The sequence below is a fragment of the Microtus oregoni genome, unplaced genomic scaffold (genome assembly GCF_018167655.1).
Source record: "Microtus oregoni isolate MIOR12 unplaced genomic scaffold, Mior012 000005F_ref0000423, whole genome shotgun sequence".
Taxonomy (NCBI): domain Eukaryota; kingdom Metazoa; phylum Chordata; class Mammalia; order Rodentia; family Cricetidae; genus Microtus; species Microtus oregoni.
Genome location: NW_024543064.1, coordinates 15,068,822 through 15,081,834, shown reverse-complemented (window position 1 = coordinate 15,081,834; position 13,013 = coordinate 15,068,822). Strand labels below are relative to the sequence as shown.

General features: G+C 44.6%; 1 protein-coding gene across 20 annotated transcripts in view; it reads left to right on the top strand.

Annotated features, from left to right (window-relative positions):
- Eif4g3 (eukaryotic translation initiation factor 4 gamma 3) overlaps positions 1-13,013 on the top strand; it is a 230,594-nt gene that overhangs the window by 190,763 nt on the left and 26,818 nt on the right. For 18 of the 20 annotated variants that reach the window (XM_041652793.1, XM_041652792.1, XM_041652786.1 and 15 more), the window contains 5 exons: positions 3,715-3,809; positions 4,818-4,911; positions 8,392-8,509; positions 11,195-11,412; positions 12,695-12,810. In XM_041652793.1, the coding sequence (XP_041508727.1) occupies positions 3,715-3,809; positions 4,818-4,911; positions 8,392-8,509; positions 11,195-11,412; positions 12,695-12,810 (641 nt within the window). The remainder of the gene's footprint in view (positions 1-3,714; positions 3,810-4,817; positions 4,912-8,391; positions 8,510-11,194; positions 11,413-12,694; positions 12,811-13,013) is intronic. The other 2 variants (XM_041652789.1, XM_041652780.1) reach the window with 1 other exon arrangement.

Genomic DNA, 13,013 nt, shown 5'->3' with positions numbered 1-13,013 from the left:
ATAATTTCTCATGTTCGGACCAAGTGGACATTGTTTGCTGGGAGAACTGAGATCAGGAACTTAGTTTCTGCCCCTCTTAAGCGTGTAAACAAAGGACTGATGTTAAGCAAGTGGAATTATCAAGAGAACGCCTGTCCTTTGTGTGTCAGCTAGACAGGCTGCAGTTGATGTCCTATAAGCTCCAGGCTTGTGGCTTTTTGCACCAATCATATGTGTTTGTTAAACTCCATTGTAGCAATTTTTTTTTCTTTTCTTGGGGGGCGGGCACCAGCCATCCCCCAAATCATGACATAAGACTTAATTTTAGTTAAGAATTTTCAACAGGGCGCTGGAGAGATGACTCAGTGGTTAAGAGCATTGCCTGCTCTTCCACAGGTTCTGAGTTCAATTCCCAGCAACCACATGGTGGCTCACAACCATCTGTAATGAAGTCTAGTGCCCTCTTCTGGCCTGCAGGCATACACACAGACAGAATATTGTATACATAATAAATAAATAAATAAATATTAAAAAAAGAATTTTCATCATTACACTTATTTCACTAGCTCTTATAACTTAAATTAACATGTTTCTCTTCATTTACATTTTACCTCAAGTCTTTTTATCTTTATTTTTATTTTGCATGTCCTACTCTGTGTTTGGCTGGCTGGCTGGCCAGCCTGAGGTGTGTGTGTCCCCCCCAGCCTAGATTCTTCCTTCTGGTTACTCTCTCTGCCCAGTAGCCCTACCTATTCCTCTACTGCCTAGCTATTGACTGTTCAGCTTTTTATTAGACTAATCAGGTGCCTTATGCAGGCAAAGCAACACAGCTTTACATCGTTAAATAAATGTAGCACATCTTTACATAGTTCAAGTAATATTCCACAAAACTCAGCATTGCAACTGTCTCTGAAATTCTGTGTGTAAGGAGCTGAGACTTTGTACCAATAGAAATAGAAGGAATCAGAGCTAGAGAGATAACTCAGTGATTAAGAACAATAGCTGTTCTTGCTGAGGATCCAGGTTCTGTTCCCACCACCACACAGTGCTTCACAACCATCTGTCACTCTAAATCTCAGGGGATCCAACCTATTTTGGCCTCTGAGAACACCAAGGGTGCATATGGTTCATAGATATACATGTAGGCAAAACACCCATACCCACAGATACAACTGTGTGAAGTCAATGCAGAAGGCACCTTCTGTCTGAAATTGGCCTCGGAGCAGCAGAAGTAGAAACCTTCCAAACTTGCTGGGTGGTGCTGAAACACGCCTTTAATCCCAGCAGGCAGAGGCAGGCGGATCTCTGTGAGTTCCAGGCTAGCCTACAAGAGCTAGTTCAAGGACAGGCTCCAAAACCATAGAGAAACCCTGTCTCAAAAAACCAAAAGAAAGAGCTAGTTCCAGGACAGCTAGAACTGTTACACAGGGAAACCCTGTCTCAGGAAAAAAAAGAAGAAGAAGAAGAAGAAGAAGAAGAAGAAAGAAACTTTCCAAACATTCCCAAAAGAGTCAATTTCTTTTGAACTTGTCACAGGTAAACATAGGTCATGTTAGTGTGCCCTGCGTGTCAGTGAGCACGGCAGGCACAGTAGTTAGCATCTCTGTGGGTGACATACTCGGCTAGGTTTTGTAGAGCAATGGCTAAAAGCATGAACTCGAGCTGCCGGCTCCCCGTGTCAGTTCTGCTGTTTCATAGCTGTATGATCTTGCACAAGATACTGTTTGCAAGGTGGACTTAAGGAATTTTGCCTTGTCTAGCAGTAACATCTGGCTTGGAGTGAACATTCAATTGCTATTGGCTGGTGCAGACAGTTTCACCCATTGTAGAGCAGTCAGGAAAGCAAAGTTTACATTTGTATTTCAAGGGCTGCCCCACCAAGGACTTCGCAGCATGCCTTTCAGGTAATGACCTCTGTTTACTGGTGAGCAAAATGGAGAAAGAATCAGAGATTTTGTTAAGGCCTAATTCATAGGAAATGTGCACATGTGACTGAAAAAAGAAAGTGATTGACAGCAGAGTGATGGGAAAGAGCTAGAGTGTTGGTGCCACTGAAAGCCACGAGTGTGTTGATGGCACCAAGATCAGGTAGCCGTTAGTCCATGGCAGGGAAGTGACCGCTCATCCCTTCGTTTGTTCAAGTTCCGAGTGCCTGTCACTTTGCTAGGTCATGTGCTGGGCAGCAGTGAATAAACACTGAAGCAGAGTATTTCATTGATGAACTGCTCAGTTCCATGGAACAGTGAGGAGAGAGAACTGAGGGGAATGCAAGAGTTAAAGGGAGCCGGGCGGCGGTGGCGCATGCCTTTAATCCCAGCACTCGGGAGGCAGAGGCAAGCGGATCTCTGTGAGTTCGAGACCAGCCTGGTCTACAAGAGCTAGTTCCAGGACAGGCTCCAAAACCACAGAGAAACCCTGTCTCGAAAAAAAAAAAAAAAGTTAAAGGGAGTGGGTGCAGTTTTTATAGTTTTTATCCATGGCCTGCCTTAGAGGTCAGAGAACAAATTGAAGGAGCCTGTTTTCTCCTTCTACCATGTGGGTTCCAGTATCAAACTCAGGTCATCAGGTCTCGCAGCAGCTGCTTCTACCTGTTGAGCCATCTCACCATCCCCGAGGACTTTGACCAGGGAGATGAGGGAGAAGCTGGTGCTGCCAAGCCAGCCTGAAACAGGTGAGGCTGGGAAGTTATGCGCACATCTGAGTAAGGAGGGAGATGTACAGAGGAGAGAAAGCTCAAAGGCCCGCAACAGGAAGAGTGTGCTTAGAGCTCTGGACCTAGATGGTAAAGGGTCACAAAAGACAGGGACAGAGCACTGGGAACCAGAAAACTGATAACTAGTTGTAGGCCATTTGTTAGTACATCTTGTCTTTTTCTCATTGGGATGACGACAACCAGATGTATTTCAAACAGAACAACAGCAAGATGTTTGTACTTTATAGAACACATTATTGGCCATGATACAGAGCCAAAGCCATTTCTTATCCTGATCTTGGAAGCTTGATTAGAGCTGCCATGAACTCAGCAACCTGAAAAGGGCTCCATCCTCATACTATGTGATTTGGTTCTTTTATCTTTTGTTTTTGAGACAGGGTCTTGCTATGTATATGTGGCCAGTCTGGAACTCTGTGTAGCCCAGACTGGCCTAGAATTCCCGATTCTCCTGCCTCTGCCTCCCAAATTCTGAGTTGGCAGGTATGTGCCACCATGCCTGGCTTTGCTTATATTTTAAAGGTGTACTTGGCAAGAGCTTACAATTAGAAATGAAGTTTGAAAGGGAAAGAAGTCAGGATTTTCCTCCTGAGCACCTAAGGATCAATCGGGAGAGAGAGGAGAGCATGCCCATTCCACAGAACCATTCATTTAGCTCTTTCCATGGGGCAGATACAGTTACCATTAGCTCTGCCCACACCAGACTCCTTCCTCCTCAGCCAATAGCTAGGAGTCATTTGTGTCGGTTGTTTTTATCTGTTGGTAATGTTTGTTGAGAGTCATGCTATGTGGATTAAAGGTTCTTGACCAGGTGTGGTGGTTTACTTCCATATGTAGCCAGCCTGGTATACACAGTACAACTCAGTCTCTAAAAAGGGAAAATGAACTTCCTCAACAGGGATGTCATTAATATTTTAATAACTTTGTTTGTCATCTCCTGGCATCTCTCAGTAGACAGTATTGCTCACCTAGTACCAGACTGACTTGAGGTGATGAGGAACTGATATATTATGTCCCCCTTGCAGGTGTTCAAAGAGTGGACGAAGGTGGATGGAATACTGTTCAAGGAGCCAAGAACAGCCGAGTTCTGGACCCCTCCAAATTTCTGAAAATCACTAAGGTGACTATGATGCATAATGTTTTATTTTGTTTTTGTTTTTCACGACAGGGTTTTTCTGTAGCTTTGGGGCCTGTCCTAGAACTAGCTCTTGTAAACCAGGCTGGCCCCAAACGCACAGAGGTCCACTGCTTCTGCTGGGATTATAGCTGTGTGCCATCACTGCCCAAGAAGTATGATGCTTAAAAAATTTACAAAACTGGGTGCATGCTTGTAATCCCAGTGATTAGGAGGATCAGAGCAAGTCCGTGTCCTCTTCAGCCACACAGCAATTTAAAGCCAGCCTAGGCTACATGAAACCTTGCAGCCCACAAGCCCCAAATAGGTGTATGGTGTATGTGTTGAGATTTTTAAACATGTATAAGTGTGGCAGTACACACCTGTAAATCTAACACTTTGGTAGTTACCGCAGGAGGATTGCTATGAATTTGTGGCCAGTCAGGGCTATGTAAACAAATTGACAAAACAGTTTGCAAACTGCTGGCATTGTTATATTAGAAGAGTCATTTGAAACTGTGTTTCATTTGGCAAGTTAATAAGCCATTCTGAGCAGACCTGAGTATCCTGGAAACCAGTGTGGCCATCATGTAGGTCTGGTTTGCCTAATCCAAGAAAATTGGTTGTTTTACCTTGAAGCAGGGTGTCCTGGCTGGCCTGGAGTTTGTTATGTAAAACTAGGCTTGGCGTGGACCTTTGCCTCCCAAGTACTGGGATTAAAGGTGTGCACCACTGCTTAAATTCATGTTTCTTGCCAGGTGGCGGTGGCGCACGCCTTTAATCCCAGCACTTGGGAGGCAGAGTCAGTTGGATCTCTGTGAGTTTGAGGCCAGTCTGGTCTACAAGAGCTAGTTCCAGGACAGGCTCCAAAGCTACAGAGAAATTCAAGTTTCTTAAACTGAAAGACCAACTTTTTTTTTTTTGTTTGTTTGTTTGTTAAAATTGTTTGTACTGCACTGAAGAAAACCATTCTAGAATTTACCTGTGAATAATCCTTGGCCACTTTTGTTACAGCCCACCATTGACGAGAAGATTCAGCTGGTTCCTAAGGCACAGCTGGGCAGCTGGGGCAAAGGCAGCAGCGGTGGAGCAAAGGCAAGCGAGACTGGTATGTGTGGAGGGCCCTTTTTGGCTGCCTGGGTCTGTAATACCGTTGCCCTGTGTCACTTCCCCAGAATCTGGAACTGTTTGGAAAAGGTCTATAGTCTAACCTGCCTGGACTTCCTCAGTGCCTCTCCATAACATCACATAGAAGCTTCTTTTTTTATAGGGCTCTCTCAATATTTAGAAAAAAATTGTAAACTTTTTTAGATTTGTTTTTATCAGTATGACCATTTTTGCCTGGAGGCTTGTATGTATACCACATGCCTGCTTCTTGCCTGCTGAGGTCAGAAGAGGGTCTGGAATTTGGGACCTAGAGGTGCAAGTGGTTATAAGCTGCCTTGTGGGTGCTGGGAACTGATACAGGTCTTCTGGAAGAACATTCAGTGTTCTAAACACTGAGCTGTTGCTCCAGCCCTCTCCACATTTACTGCTTTTGTTTGTTTGTTTGTGGTAATTTGAGACAGGGTTTCTGTGTGTTGTTCTGCCTCTGCCTCCTAAATGCTGGGATTAAAGGTGTACACCACTACTACCTGAGTAACATTTAAACTTTAGAGAAAATATCTTTTTTAGTCAAGCTGTTTGTTTTATTTTTACATATTTTGTTTTGTTTTTTGAGACTGATTCTCACTCTGTATCCCTGACTGGCCTGGAACTCACTATATAGACCCGAGTATTCAGATTAAAGACATGCCAGGCCAGCACTAGGTGTTTTGTTTTGTTTTGTTTTTTCCTCCAAATGCCTCAACTCCTAGAATTCAAGAGATTAAGATGGGAAGATCCTCTGTTCAAGCCTGCCTAAGTTACATATCTTCAGAAAGCTAGTTTGCAGCTAGGTGTTGTGATACTAGCCCTCATGAGGCAGGAGAACTGCTGTAAGTTTGGGCACGCAGCTTGGCAACACAGTAAGGTCCAGTGTTGAAATACAAGCGGCGGGGCTGCGTCCCCAGCACCCCGGCCGCCTGCTAGCTTATGCCCGAAATAACACACAAACTGTATTCATTTAATCACTGCTTGGCCCATTTCTATCTAGCCTCTTCTAGGCTAATTCTCACATATTAATTTAGCCCATTTCTAATCATCTGTGTAGCGCCCCTAGGTGCGCTTACGGGGAAGATTCTAGCCTATGTCCATCCTGGGTCGGAGCTTCATCGCGTGTGTCTGCCCAGGAGCCTGGAGCATGGCATGTCTTCTGAGGTGTCTGCTCCCGAGAGGAGAGCTGTGGAGTCTGAGCTCACTTCCTCTTCCTCCCAGCATTCTGTTCTGTTTACTCCTCCCACCTATCTTCTAACCAATGAGGGCCAAGCAATTTCTTTTTATTTAACCAATGACCTTCCTCCATCAGTCCAGACCAGCAGAGCTACAAGCCAGTGAGACCATGTCTCAGAAACAAAGAGCAGGCCAATGTGTGGCTTATGGATTGCTTGCCTAACTGCTCAAGGGCCACTCTGCAGCAGAGGAGGAGAGAAAGAGCAGATATTTTACAGACTTGACTTTTGGACTAAGAATGAGTGACATTCTGACAGGATATTATCATCTGCAGGGCACACATTCCCACACTAACCTTTGATGACCTCTGAGGGAGGAAGGATTAGTTTTCTTTAAGAAAGGGCAATGGTGGCTCATGACTTTAATCCTAGCACTCAGGAGGCAGAAGTAGGCAGATCTTTTGCATTCTGAGTTCATAGTGAGCCTAGTCTACAGCGACAGCTCCAGGATAATCAAAGGTACACAGAGAAACCCTGTCTCAAAAAACAGACCAAAAATAATTGTGGTCCCTGATAAGTCTGTCATGATCCATGCCCATAAGTAATATAAGCAGCACAAATTGAACTTGGTGGGGCATTTTTTTTTGTTTTGTTTTGGAAGAACAGTAAGTTGAGAGGAGTTAGGAGTGGATCTGGGAGAATTTAGGGGAATGGATTGAGAGTAATTATGATTAGAATACATTGTATGATTCTTAAGGAATTAGTAAAAATATTTTTTAAGTTTATGCTCAAGAACCATACAGTCTTATTGCAAATATGCAAAATTCTCACAATACTGTATTTTTGGTTTGGTTTTCGAGTCAAGGTTTTTTTGTGTAATTGCTCTGACTGTCTTGAACTTTATTTGTAGTACAGGCTGCCCTTGAACTCACGGAGATCTGCCTCTGCCTCTGCCTCTGCCTCTGCCTCTGCCTCTGCCTCTGCCTCTGCCTCCTGAGTGCTGGGATTGTTAAATGCCTGTGTCACCACCAACTGCCATCTCACAGTGTTTTTGTTGCAATCATTGTTTTATCTTGGTCCAAATTCATGCCTCTAGCACATGTGACCAAATTGGAAAAAGCCTGAACCATCAAAAACCTGTCTTGAAGACCTGAGAAACCCAATGACTCAAAGGAAAACTAAGAAATTTTAAGTTTTCTTAAATTCTTTTCAATCCCAATGTCTATTTTTTTACTTCTACATAAATGACAGCATTATGTTGGGTAGTTTTGTGCTGTGTCCTGCTTTGTTCCCTTCCACCTGCTTACCACATCTGTTTTTGTGCCCTACTCAGGTGACTTACATACTTAGGGGCTTTTTCTGTTCATTTTTTTGTGGTTGGCTAAAAATGTTTTTAAGGAGAGAGATTTGTGCTGAACAAACTCTCTAGGCTCTGATATGCTAAAGCCCTGTAATGTACTTGTCAGAATATGATAAGTGTCAGCTGCACTTGTTAGAAGTCTCTGTTGGGCAGGCAGTGGTGGTACAGGCCTTTAATCCCAGCACTCAGGAGGCAGAGGCAGGCAGATCTCCGTGAGTTCGAGACCAGCCTGGTCTATAAGAGCTAGTTCCAGGACAGGCACCAAAAACTCCAGAGAAACCCTGTCTCAAAAATCAAAAAAAAAAAAAAAAAATTACTGTCTGTAGCCATGTCCCCTTTGCTACTGCTAGACACTAAGCAGTGGGCCTGGTTAGAACTTCAGATGGGAGCATTTACTGGTCATTGAGCTTCTAACTTTCCTTGGCTCTCTTGCTTGATAAACTGTCCATTTCCACTCTTTTGCTTAGAGAAGTTTCTGCCCTCCGGGCTAGGGTGCAGTTCAGTTGGTAGAGTCCCTGCTTAGTGTGCACAGAGCGCTGGGTTTGAGCCTTAGTAACTCAAGCAATGGGTGTGGTGGAGAATGCTTGTGGTTCCAGCTTGCAGAAGATGGGAGTCATGAGGATCTGAAGTTAAAGGTTATCCTCAGCTACATAGTGAGTTCTATACTGGCCTGGCCTATATGAGTTCTTATCAAAAAATGAACAAGGGTGGCAGGGGAGTAGGGGGCATGGAGTTCACTTGTAGTCCCCGGAGTCAGAGCCCACCTGGACAACATAGACCTGTTTCAGATTTAAAAGGAAAGAAATTCCTGCTTTTATTCATTACTCCCGGGAGGCAAGAAAACAGAGTATTTACATATTGACCATGTAATTTGTGTTGTTGTTGTTTTTTTTTTTTTCTAAATCTATAACACCTATAGATGCCTTACGGTCAAGTGCTTCCAGTTTAAATAGATTTTCTCCTCTGCAACCTCCAGCACCTTCAGGGTCGCCATCAGCCACACCTTTAGAGTTTGATTCCCGAAGGGCATTAACCAGGTGAGAATTTACTTTTCGCGTTTACTAATGGCTGTTCCCTGGCACACGGGTGTATTTTGTCCCTTCCTCTGTCTGTCTGTCTGTCTGTCTCTCTCTCTCTCTCTCTCTCTCTCTCTCTCTCCCCGTCTCTCTCCCTCTCTCTCTCCCTGTAACACATGTGAGCTATGGTAATAATCCTTGCATGCATTCTTGTCATCCCTAAAGTTAATGTCTTCCTTTAACCTTGACACCCCATAGTTTCTAAGGTAGGGATATAATCATGTTTTGGCGTTGGGATCTGGTGGAATCAGGGAAGAGCAGGATATCTGGCTTTACTTTTCCTTAGGAAAGTCTGGTGGCCCAGATAGAGAACAGTGCAGGCAGGTCTAGGCCTTGGAACGTTCTTCCAGCGTGGAAATATCCTTGCACTCGAGTGTGTAAATTAAGGATCACGAGCAGTCACTAGCCAGCCGTTTAGTTCTGTCTCTTGTGTTCTTCAAGCTCAATACTGTATTCCATTAGTAGACGTCTAGACCCAGTCACTCATTCCTGAGGCTTCTGCAGAGGTCTGTTGAGTACTAGTCTGTGGCCCGCTGCTTCTGTGGACTCTGGTGGTTCTGATATTCATGTGCTGGTGTATGTTCTTTGGGTCAACTTCTGTCCAGCCTGAGTTGTCTGCCTCTGCACCCCACCCCGCCCCCCCATCAGTGTTCTGCTTCTACATCGCAACAGTCGAGAATTGTCTGAATAAATCATCAGGGAGACGTCAGAGTTCTCTTGAGATAATAAAGTGCATGCCTTTAGCTGGTAAAGGTTACTTGTGCTTCTCTCAGATAATTCCCGAGTCTCTAAAGTTTCTGGAGTCTCTCAGGCTGTGAGTCTGGGCTCTCTTTTTTTTTTTTTTAAATATTTATTATGTATAATTTATTTATTTATTTATTATGTGTACAATATTCTGTCTGTATGCCTGAAGGCCAGAAGAGGGCGCCAGACCTCTTTACAGATGGTTGTGAGCCACCATGTGGTTGCTGGGAATTGAACTCAGGACCTTTGGAAGAGCAGGCAATGCTCTTAACCTCTGAGCCATCTCTCCAGCCCAGTCTGGGCTCTCTTAATGGTGGTTTCCTGCCATTCATTCGGCTCACTCTTCATTGCTGTTCTATAAATGAATAAGGAATTAGCATTGACTTCTAAAATATTTTAGTTAAGTGGAGGTATACCTAGACTGTGTGGCGTATGCTTAACCACCTTAAGGCTCTGGGTTTAATCTCAGACCTCCATACTCAGAACCATCCAGTTGATAATGAAATTTTCTGAGCTGTGCCATGTAGGCCTGCAGTCTTATCACATAGACTCTCGGTGCTTCCTGGAAACAGCTCTGTCCTCCACTCTGCACTTTGAGTTACTGCGTTTGTGTGCATTGGGAGGGGCTGGCAGGTGCAGTGGTATGTGTGGAGCTCGGGACAGGTCGACTGGGAAGACTTGGTCTTGGAGATCAAACTCCAGTCATTTACCTGCTGAGCTCTCACGGTCCTCCACTTTAATAGCTTTTTATCTTTGGTGATTTCACATATGAACACAGTGTATTTAGATCTATTCACATTCCTATAAACCACTGGGCCCTCCTCCCCTATATTCTCCTTCCAACTTCATACTTTCTACTTTTTGGTTTTTTCGAGACAAGGTTTCTCTGTAGCTTTGGTTTCTGTCACGGAAACTAGCTCTTGTAGACCAGGCTGGCCTCAAACTCACAGAGATCCGCCTGCCTCTGCCTCCCAAGAGCTAGGATTAAAGGCATGCGCCATCACCACCTGGCTCCTTTTTGTTTATACATACAAATCTATATTTGAAACCATTGTAGCGTTAGAGCTGCCCAGATGCTCCCTGGCGTAGGGCATTCACAGGAGCATAGGCAGCAGGCCATGGCTCACATGGCTAAGGAGAACAGACTGTCTCCCTCAGCAGTGTCATTTATGAGAAGCTCCTGACTCTGCAGTCTTTAGTTGGTTGGTTTGGTGTTTTTGTTGTTGGTTTTTGTTGTTTTGTTTTTGGAGATAGGGTTTCTCTTTGTAGCCTTGGCTGTCCTGGAACTTGCTCTCTTGACCAGGCTAACCAAGAACTCAGAGATCAGCCTGCCTCTACTCCCAGAGTGCTGGGATTAAAGATGAGCGCCACCACCTGGCTCATGCAGGAATTTTTAAAGAGGCCTTTGATCCTTGAAAATAAAACTGTCGCACTTTATATATAAGATCCATCAAATTACTCTAAGTAAAAAAATCAAAGACCACACAGATTAAAAAAGAAGTATCCTTTTTCCTACTACAGGTGAAATGAAACCATCTTAGGGAGTATTCCTCTGGAAACTTGGATTTGAGCCTGTTTCAAGAGTAGTATGCTTTGAAATATAGTCAGCGCCTTGTATCTAAAGTCATGTGGGAGGCTGGAAAGTGGATCGGCAAGTCATGTGCTTGCCAATCAAGGATGATGACCTGAATTTCATCGCCAGTACCCATGTTAAGGTGGGGGAGACCTCTGACTCCCTAAGGTTGCCTTCTGACCTCTACTTAAAGGCCATGACATGCGCATCTAAAATATAGTTCTATGTAGAAAACCTGCATTTTCAGTGGTAGTTGGTAATGCTTACAGTGTTGTTCTGTGGTTTGAATATAAAGTGTCTTTTAAAACATATCTTTTTTGTCTTTTAAGTCGTGGAAGCATGGGCAGGGAGAAGAGTGACAAGCCACTTCCAGCTGGAACAGCCCGTCCCAACACCTTCCTGAGGGGCAGCAGCAAAGACCTGCTAGACGATCAGTCTCAGGAGGAGCAACGCAGAGAGATGCTGGAGACTGTGAAGCAGCTGACTGGAGGTGTGGGCGCCGACAGGGCCAGCTCCGATACTGACCGAAACAAGCCGAGGGAGCTAGGTGAGAGGGCTCTTGGGAACAAGACAGAACTAGCTCTTGACATCAAATTCAGAAGCAAAATACAGGGGCTGGAGAAACAGCAGTTCAAAACGCCGGCTCCTCCTCCAGGGGATCCTTCCCAAAACTCACATGGTGGCTCACAGCCATCCAGTTTGGGCACCCGCTTCTGACCTATGTGGACACAGCACTCTGGTGCAGGCACAACACTAATACCCATGAAGGGAGATAAGGAGTAGTGAAAACCACAAAGACTTCCTGCATGGGCAGAATCCAGGGCCCACACTGGCAGCACCTGCACAGCAGTGTCATTTGCTGCCATGGGTCTCTTTCCTGAGCTGTCTTCACAGTGCTCTCCGTCTCCCTGTCTCTGGAGTGTCGAGGTGACAGGGCCCTCTTTCTTTATGTTTGTCATTCTGAGTTTCTCACAAGTCCTTTCAGCCCCTCATTGTCCACTGTCATTAGAGTGTTTGTGCTGGTTAAAGACCCTGAAGGGTGTGAAGGCTCTCGTTATTTCTGCTTAACAAAGAGAAGGTATCAGAATGTCTTTTCCAGTCTCTCTGGTAACTTCTGTGGGGTCTGTTTGTATTTAGTATGCATGTGCTCCCCAAACTTGCTTTGGTGATGCCGTAACTGTCTTTAATCTGGGCTCTGTTTTTATTTCCATGCACCTACACTCTTATCAGTTCTTACAAAAATAAAGTGGGAAACTGGCATAAAGACATTTTTGGATCAAAACTGATAGAGTGGTTTTGAATGGTCTTAGAGGTCATGATGCCTGGTAGAGATGAGCAGATGTGAAGATGTGAATGGTCTTAGAGGTCATGATGCCTGCCTGATAGAGATGAGCAGATGTGAAGCAGGGGAAGCTCTGCTGAGGGAGCAGCATGCACAGTTGCAGTGGGAAAAGCCAGGGCGTGTTTACACAGGTACCACACTGGATCAGTGTGGCCTGCAGGACCCCAGCCCTTGTGTGTGCTATAGGCCTTCGTGTAGTAAACCTTGGAATGTTGCAGGGAAATCAATGTAAAAAATAAATAAACGCTAAAGGTTAACAATATCCCAACTCCTGTTCGTGGCTATAGAGCAGACCACGGTGTTACTTTACTCTGTGCCTGTCTGTTCTAAAGTAAAGGGCTTCTTGATTCTGCTCTCATGTGTCTGATTCTGTCAAACTGCTACCTAGAAAATATCTCCATTGCAAAACTGATGTAAAGGCGTGTAAATATTACCAGCATGACCCTGCTTTACTGATACTTCCTGCTCTTTCTGGTCTTACTCATAGTGAAATCAGACATGTGTGCAATGTCAGCCCCTGACAAGCCTGCACTGTCAGAAGAAGAAGTGGAGAGGAAGTCCAAGTCTATCATTGATGAATTCCTGCACATCAATGACTTTAAGGTAAATGTTGACAGTGACGAAGGGAAGTAGCTCTTAGGCAGCCCGAGTCAGAGTGCCGTGGGGTTGGGTCTGAACAGTGTCAATATGAGCGAATAAGGCATAGATTAAGTAATCGAGTCCTCAAGGTTCAGTTTGCTTAGCTCAAGCATTTCTGACAGGTACCATGTTTTAAATTGATGCTCTCTGTCATTCACAAATGTAAT